We start from the raw sequence: 9,222 nt of genomic DNA on the forward strand, positions 1-9,222 counted from the left end.
ATCCAAATATGGAGCATGCGACTGCTTATATTTATGAATCACAATTGCTTAATACTTATAAATATAAGTTCAAGAAACTGTTAACACATTTCCAATTATATGGGAAAAAATGAAAATACTATAATGTGGAAAATATACATATAGACAGTTATATATAATTACACTAACTCTAAGATAAAGTTTGCAGTTTTAAAAAAATAACTTGCCTTGCATTATATGCATGTATTTACCGGTATTCATTTTTCAGAAATTTATAGGAAATAAAAGATTGAATAATATAAACCAATCCAAGATATATACACATAAATCATAATGTTTATTTTGTGTCATACAAATTGTTTTAAAAAGAAAATGCATCATCTATATTATACTGGGGGTGTATAAGAGTAAAATGAAAAATGAATTTGAATTTTATCAATAAAAAAAAATAGAAATAGTTAACTTCTAAGTTTCCAAATTTAAATGCATGGTTCCCATGCAGCTATATATACATGCACATAGATTGCAAGCTCATGCATCTTACCTTCTACTTTTGGGTTTTACAGCAAAATTATAGGGTTATAATCCAGTACAACACCAGAATGCATACATCCAAAACTGAAACGTTTTACCATTTCTATTCCTGGCTATACACAATTCCCTTTATACTTACACTTATAACTATGTAAAACTGCATGTTGAAAACTACACCTCACTTATTTAGATGTCCAAAATATTCACCAAATGGTCCAAATTATGTAGAAGATTATCTGTGCACATGCTTTCTCACACCAAACTGTTCAAACTGACCGCTGGAATTTGGAGGGAGACTACAGGTTCAAAGGTCACCACATGTGTACACACAGCAACACTACATGTGGGGGTCACCATCTCTGTGTATAATGACCCATGGCTGTAGCTGCCTCCCCAGGGTGTTAGAGATAAGGGACTGTATATGCATCTATGTTTATATGTACAAAATAGTATTATTGAACACATATTTATCAATAATATGAGAAATTATAATAGGACTTTGATATTTTATGAATATACATGTATAGAATAATTATGTTGATCAAACTGACCTTTATTTAGTTTTGAATTGCATTTAAATGGTTTATGGGGTGTAAAATTAGTAGGAAAGTAGGAATTAATCACACATTTAAAATTTACAATTTAATGATGTATCTTAATTCATGTTCCTTTGCATTTAATAATAAGTTGCAAGACAACTTCACTATATAAGTTTTATTTTGCCATGCAATTTCTTGTCTTTGTCCATTTGGTATGTGAACTGCTCTGTTAGACTGCTAAGGTCTATAAGCAGTCAATGACAAGCAGTTTCAGTCTATGATAAGCAGTCAATGACTGCTTACAAATATAGTTAGCAGTTCAACAAGCAGTTTTAAATCTTGTATGGTGAAATATTAGCAGTTTTCAGTGACTGCTTAAAACTGGACTGCTGAGAACTGCCTAAAAATTGTGGGACTGCTACAAAACTGCCTAATAACTGCTTATATTAGCAGTTCAGTTTGACATGGGTATTGACTTGGGTATTGATTTTTCGCGTGTTTATATAATTTGAACAATTTTGTTGCAAAACCAATATACTTTATTCACCGTAATAAACGCAACTTCCCCTAAAAGTTTCCCTCCCTTTTTGTTGAGGAGTTGAAGTTCTTGCGAGTCTTTTACATGTGAATCATGACATAGTTATGCATCTCAAAGGTTAAAAGGCATGCATGTTTACAATAATGTATGAATACAGAAAGAGTTACAATTTTTTAAGGGCCCTGGGTGCTAAATTCCACTAAATATGGTATATTATCATTTGTTTCATTTATCAGTGAAAATAAACTTCTATTAGAAGAACAGTATTTATTTTAGACAAAAGAATCTAATTGCCAGCTATAAATTAGTCTGTTGCATGTCTGATTTCTGGCCCCAATATTATTTTATGGCCCTCATTTTCTTAAAATATTTAAGGAGACCCACAGTCTCCATTTCCTGTACTTAAAGTTACTTAAAGTTAGAAGAAAACCATTAATTCAAAAAAACTTTATATTTTTTGTTAAGCACCAAGATCTGAGCACCTTATATTCTTTTTTGGCTTCTCTTTTACTCAGTATTAAATATACTGAGGGAATTCATATCAAATCAGAGGTGGTATGCAGGGCTTTTTTTCAGGATGATTTGAGGCTGAATTTAGGAAACCTTTCCCAATGGCAAAGCCTCTATATAAATTTTCCTCAATTGAAGCCCTAAATTTCCCAAATAAAGTTACTTGAAAACTTTCCAAAATTTTGGAATGTCTTAGTTGGATAATGATTAATGTATTTGTGTATTTGCTTAAAGAAAAGTACATAAACTAGTCTACTATACACTGGATGTAAATAGCCCCATTCTGTAAATTCATTATGTTTTTATTTCATATTTTATTATGTTTCCCAAATATTATTTTTTGAATTTTTTTCCCAAATTCAAAGCCAGAGGCCCTTGATTCTAAATGGAGTGAAAAAGCCCTAAGTTAGTATGCACATATTGAACCAAGATTGGGATACTATATTTAGGTAAAGATGTTATCCATACACAACACTTTTTGAACAGACAATTTGGGTCATTCTTAGAATTGGAATGCTGCATTTTTCATACTACATACCAGACTCTAATTTTCTTTATTTATTAAAATGGTTTGTTTAATCAAAATTCAATTGACTGATTTATTATTATTCTTTTTAATGATAATTGATAAATTAACATAATTTCTTAAAATTACTAATTCAAAAGTTGTTTTTAAAAGTATGTGGAAGTGGGTGTGAAGCAGGTTGTATTACGGTAACGCCCCACCTCTACTAGCATTATTCTGACATTTGGGCCCACTGTGGATCAATTGTGACGTCATAAGTAAACAATGGCATGACGTCATGATTGAAGTGTATGGGGTTACAAAATGGCGGAACTGCCCTGCAACACTTTTTGACTTAGAAAAGTAAACCTTTCTGGCTCTCCTGGCGTCTTTACTTGCAGATATACTATTAAACTCTGTTAACTACAAGTATGAGATTATTTCGAAAGAAAAAAAAATTGACATTTGTCTTTCTGATCGGGCTTAACTTAGCTCACAAATAGAATCTTAACAATTTTATGTAGGCCTAGTGATAATCAGATTGCCTTGAATGATGTCAAACGAGGGTACAGTTAATATTATTCTTAGTCCTGTGTCAACAGCCTGAGTCACATTTTTCTTTACTTGAAACATAGGCCTAGCGATAGACTACCTAGAACCAAGCTACATTTGTGGTAGATTGAAAGTGTTTAGGTCTACGTTTCCCGTTGTTGTTTTTTTCCAGAATTTCCCATGCAAAAAGTATCAACGAATACTTTATATGGTATTGCTTCTATGACGGATTTATAAAAGACAACACTTACCGACCGCTGACTTTGAACATTTCATAATAAGCCTTTGCAGGCGTCAAGACCTCCATGACCGTTCTTCGGTCCATCTTGACGACGCTCTCAAGAGGCTGCTGTCAAACAAAAGCGCGCCTAGCAACTATCGTCACGTGATGGTAAGGACTATTATACCCTCGAAATAAGAAAAGATAAATAAAAAAATAGAAACTTAAACATTTCAAGTAAAGATCACAAAAAGGAAGGTGTGACTTTAAACGAAATTTGGTAAAAAGTATAGAGCCCGCTGGTTTGTCAGTTTTGTTTTCTTATTTTTTTTTTATCTTAGAGACTATTTAGGGAAAATGAATACGAGTTACCTCCCTTGTCACGTTAAATATATATACAGAAACGTCTTATACGTCGCTGTTCAACGTAACTATTTTCACGTGGAGTTTGTATTTATATAATATTAATAGGCCTTAAAAGGGCGCAGTCAGATTTTCCAGTAACCATTAATTATGCACTGTTAAAAAGTTCAATTTACGGAAAAAACGGAGCCGAATTTTCTGTTTATTTTTTATTCATATATTCACACTCTATCCTTGTCACAAGACCCCCATTTGAGAAGGAACTCCGCAAAAGAGAAGGAAGATTTTTTATTAATTTTGGTAACAGATATTCCGTTTTTGGTCAGCTGATTATATTGGAAGGTGGTCTATCACTTGAACGCTTGCAAATAGAGAGCAATAGCACTTCAGCTTTTCCCGGATGAAGATTACGTTCGTCGGATCATTAAAGCATTTGAACCACTTATAAGGTAGCAGTGTACAGTTAGACCGAATAACCATGAGTGAGATTTTTATTAAGCAGAAAGCCCCTGTTTTATTATATGCATGAAAAAGAAAGGACCGCCATTTTGTACATTTGTATTTCAAGATGGGCGCTAACTTTGCGAGCTATATCTGTGTATAATACATCTTATTGGCCAAGCTGACTTTAAGCAAATAAACACCTTCAAATATAGTAAGAGTATTTATACTTTTGTAGTGTTTGATAATTAATATTTTGATTCTTATTTTAATTTCAAAATGACCGCCGTTTTGAAATCCAAGATGGCCGTATAAATTAAAGTTATCAGTATTTCACTCTGTAAGTGATCGAACAAAATATCAAGTTAACATTCTTAAACGTCCACACTCATATTATTGATACTTATTAATACTGATACTTGGATTATTCTGGTAGTGTTAAACTTCATGTAGAATTACATTTATGGGGGTCATCTTCCTAGAGTTAGATAGTCGACGTCGTCACAACATTAAAATTTGGTGCAGACGTAACTGAATGGAAAAGTAAATCGACTGAAGAGATTTTACTGGTTCAGAATTTTTGCAGATCTTTACAAATAACACGTGTACGAGACAATTAGAGACTAACAACAAAAACATTTATTGTTTTAATGTATTATTGCTGTTTGACATGAATAAAATACATGTAACTGAAATATGAGAACTATTTTTATGACGTCATGGAAAAAAGGGCGGGATTAAGCTGTCAGTCAATGGCAGTCGGTAAATTGTACGTAAAGGCTTCGCGCTGTTTGACATGAATAAAATACATGTAACTGAAATATGAGAACTATTTTTGTGACGTCATGGAAAAAAGGGCGGGATTAAGCTGTCAGTCAATGGCAGTCGGTAAATTGTACATAAAGGCTTCGCGTTTACGCAATTTACCTAGTGCTCCATTGGGTTTATCATCTCATAAACTAAACAAAGTAAGAGGTTAATCCTTAAATGAAAACTGAAATTTTCAGGGAGAAATATAGAGGTAGTAGATCAGTTTTGTAATCTAGGATTAGTTTTTAATTATAATGTTCAGAAGACCTTAGCCTCGTAAGGAAGGAAGTCTTATTATCTTTTTAAAAAATAGAATTAAGAATTATATGTTAAATGCCGAAACTAGAATTTCATCATTTGATATATATGTAGCACGTATACTCAATTATGGTTATGAGGTTTGGGGGCATCATCAGCCTCCTCAAATCCAAGCAGTACATCTTTTATTTTTAAAAGAACTACTGAATGTTTAGAGAACCAATAATATAGCTCAACGGTGTATTTTAAAACGGGCAGATATAGTTTGTAGTACAACGTAACATTTCTTATAGCATGATATACTGTTAAAGTTGTTAAAAATAAATATTTTTGTTTGTTTATTTGATTAATTAACGTCCTATTAACAGCTGTGGTCATGTAAGGACAGCCTCCCATGTATGCGGTGTGTTTTGGGAGACTGCGGTATATTCATGTTGTGTCTTCTTGTATAGTGGAACTATTGTCCTTTTTATAGTGCTATATGACTGAAACATGCCGTCGAGGACACCAAGCAACACAACCCACCGGTCACATTATACTGACAACGGGCGAACCAGTCGTCCCACTCCCTGTATGGTGAGCGCTAAGCAGGAGCAGAAACTACCACTAAAAACAAATAACTGTATATTAAAGTCATGGTATGATGCTTTGTTTGACCTGAATGTCAGAAAGCCAAATTGTAAGTTAAACTGGATATTTGATGTCAAGAATGATTTATGTAGCAATGGCTTTAACCATATATGTATTGCTCAAAATGTACATAATGAGAAGCAATTTTTGGAATTATATTCTCAACGCTTGTATGACATATTTATTTAAGAATTACGTAAGGCTTTTGATAATTCATCTAAGTGTATCATATACGAATACCTTGTTGATAGCTTTCAGATTCAGTTTTATTTTATAAATTAATTTAACTATAATATTAAACACATAATGAGTAAATATCGTATGCAAGCATAAACTCTTCGTATAGAGTCCGAACGCTACAATAACATTCCAAGAGGCGAAAGAACAAAATAATAATGATATTGAAGACGAAGTACATTTTATTTTACTTTGATCAACCTATCTTGAAAAAGAACTATATTTCTACAGCCATACTATTATACACATCCAAGTGTTTATAAATTAATCGAATTGTATTGAATGTTAACATTTTAAGTAGATAAGGTATATATCTAATGCAAGCTACATGTACACGTAAAAGAAAACTCCTTATGGGTGAGTAGATGGGAGATATTTAAGCAATAAACTGTTACCAGATTGGACATACATGTACAGTTGATATGAAGCCCATCCGGAAGGAAGATAAATAGAATGGCGCCCGTTAGGGCGCCATGAATATTTATCTTTCGGACGGATGGGCTTCATATCAACTGTATGTCCAATCTGGTAACAGTTTATTATTTATATTTCCATTACGATCATTCAAATTCAAAACTATACATGTATATCTTTTGAATTTCCCGCTTGTGCTAGTGTTGACGTCACCAAGTTCAATAAACGGAACAGCCATAGCATCATAATGAGGAAAAACGGTATAAAGCTAGTATATTAATAATCCGAAATAAAAGGCCAAAATAAATTCAAAGTAAAATCAAAATCATTTCTATGAAATATATATTCAGCCACTATAGGGCCTTCTTCAGTCCGAAAAAAATAGCATCAGCTTCTGAATATAGTTCAACGCAAAACGGTTTGAAACAAGCGAACAAATGAAAATTATGCGATAATATTTTTTAATACATGCTATTTTTTCAACACGATAATACCATTAGATTGCATAGACCGCACAACTTTAAAACCACTTTTAAAAATATTTGACCGTTATGTATAGGCGTAAGTATACAGTGTATACATTGTCAGTGACGCGGCGGAAACGTCAAATATTCATACGCTTGACCAGATTGGAGTTCATAGCCAGATATTGCTCATCTGGTTTAACATAGATTAAACGGGAAACTCAAAGTAGAATGGAAATATATATATATATATCTAGGTGAAAATATACATTGTATCAACTTTTTAAGTTGTACAAGAAATTGAATGAGGAGTTATCTTGTATGAATTACTATAAAATGCTATTCTTGTTTTTATGAACTTGTATCATCTATATGCTGTGTTGAATTTGTTCTATCGATTGTGTAGGGACATACTCGATACTTTAGGGGTTACTATAACTGACGTTATAATATCTACCCTGGACTATCTCATAGTAAAACTGGAGGCAACAGAACAGGTACTTCAGTCCTTTGATATACCGTATTTGATCCAATAAGCGCCGCTGTCTCTATGGTAAGCGCCCCTATCCCCTATCCCATTTTAGGCTTCAGTTTCACTTACATCGAGTTAAATACAGACTGAAAATATTGAAACAGTGTTGGTTTCCTTACTGATTTCTTTTTCACACTGATTTGCAGCTCACTTTGTAGAATATTTTATGAATGACTTTTCCAAATTTGTTTCCATTAAGCGTCCCCTTATTTGCTTCAATTTTTAAGGGCTATGTACGCTTATTGGATCGGAAACGATACATCAAAAGAGCCGTGTCTGTGACTTTGAAATTGGATGTCGCTCTCTCTGTACCCTTCAAAGGAAATCTTTGAAGGCCTATGATTAGTTCAGATTTCTGAATATTAAAAATGAAACAAATGTGGAAAGTTCACTTTTCATTTATTAATATTTGTCAAAAATATGTCAAATATCTGATGCATTTCCTTCTCTGAATAAAACATAATGAAATACACTGGTCATTATTTTGTAGTTGTTTCAACAATGAAACATGCCTATGCGTAATTAATCTAAATTGCGGCTCTGATATACACAATCTAGATCAGATTAATGCGCGGCCGGGTGTTTGTTTACAATCAGGGGTCTAGTTACTTCCCTAAGAGCTTAAAGTACCCGATAAAATGTAGTTGACAAATTTATTTCTCAATAAAGTAGTCAGCATGAGACCTAGCGCATAAGCAGTGTGTATTAAATAGTCACAAATTTTGATAAATAAAAATAATTTTCTATTTTGCTGATTTACATTGCTTATACAGTCATGTGTGTAATGAAACAAGTGTATCATGATGTGTATATTGATAATGATATTATTGAAGAGTAATGTATGTAACTAATGTACATCACTGATGTGTTATTTTGCACATTTGTAAATGTTAACAGATTTTTTAAAGTTAGATAAGTTAAAAAAAAACCTACTTTTGGAATGACTTTTTTCTTAATAAGGTAGATTGTACGGTAGCCGACATCAACCTGACGAAAAAGCATTACTTCGAAAGAAATTTGACCCAAAAACTATTTTTTTCGATTACAAAAAATAAAAAAGGAAAGAAAGAAAAACCTTAGCAGAGTAAAAATTTGTCCCATCCTTATTTTTACCAATGACAAAAATAGTCAGTAGAATTGAAATTTGCCCAATCTGCATATTTTGTCGATGACACATAATTACTGAAATAGAAATGAGCCAGACCCGTGTATTTGTTATATAAAGAAAATTATTTAACCAAACATTTGACATGGTATAGTATCAGGGATGATACAATGTGTGTGTCTGTCAACTGTAAGGAGAAAGGGCAGGTCAAAGGGGGTCAGTTTAATTACTTTGGTGGTCAGGTCCCTGGTGGTCATGATACGATATCAGCTAATCTTAGTTATAGGTAGGCCCAATTAAGATTAATGGGATATGTTGGCTGGATAATTTGATAGAAGTTTTGTTGGGAAGTTACAATGAATTGCACAACGGCGGAAACAGAGAGGGTTCGTTTCGAATGAAGTTCCGCGTATTTGAACGTATTTCAAAATGGCGGATCATAGTTGCAAAATAGTAATTTTTTAAAGCAAAATACTTTTTCAAATGTGTATATGAAGGATAGGGATATTCTACTTTCGGTATTATAACTTTTCATGAACATTCCTTAAAAATAAGGAATCCCTTAACTTAAAATTCTCCTTAGGAACGCAA

General features: G+C 32.8%; 1 protein-coding gene across 1 annotated transcript in view; it reads right to left on the reverse strand.

Moving 5' to 3' along the window:
* Positions 1–3,501, reverse strand: part of LOC138330521 (neurofilament medium polypeptide-like) — a 50,937-nt gene extending 47,436 nt beyond the window's left edge. Inside the window, exon 1 of the mRNA XM_069278089.1 lies at positions 3,409–3,501. Within this exon, the coding sequence (XP_069134190.1) occupies positions 3,409–3,482 (74 nt within the window). The 5' untranslated portion in view covers positions 3,483–3,501. The remainder of the gene's footprint in view (positions 1–3,408) is intronic.
* Positions 3,502–9,222: the final 5,721 nt, after the last annotated feature.

This window comes from Argopecten irradians, chromosome 9, assembly GCF_041381155.1.
Source record: "Argopecten irradians isolate NY chromosome 9, Ai_NY, whole genome shotgun sequence".
NCBI classification, from domain to species: domain Eukaryota; kingdom Metazoa; phylum Mollusca; class Bivalvia; order Pectinida; family Pectinidae; genus Argopecten; species Argopecten irradians.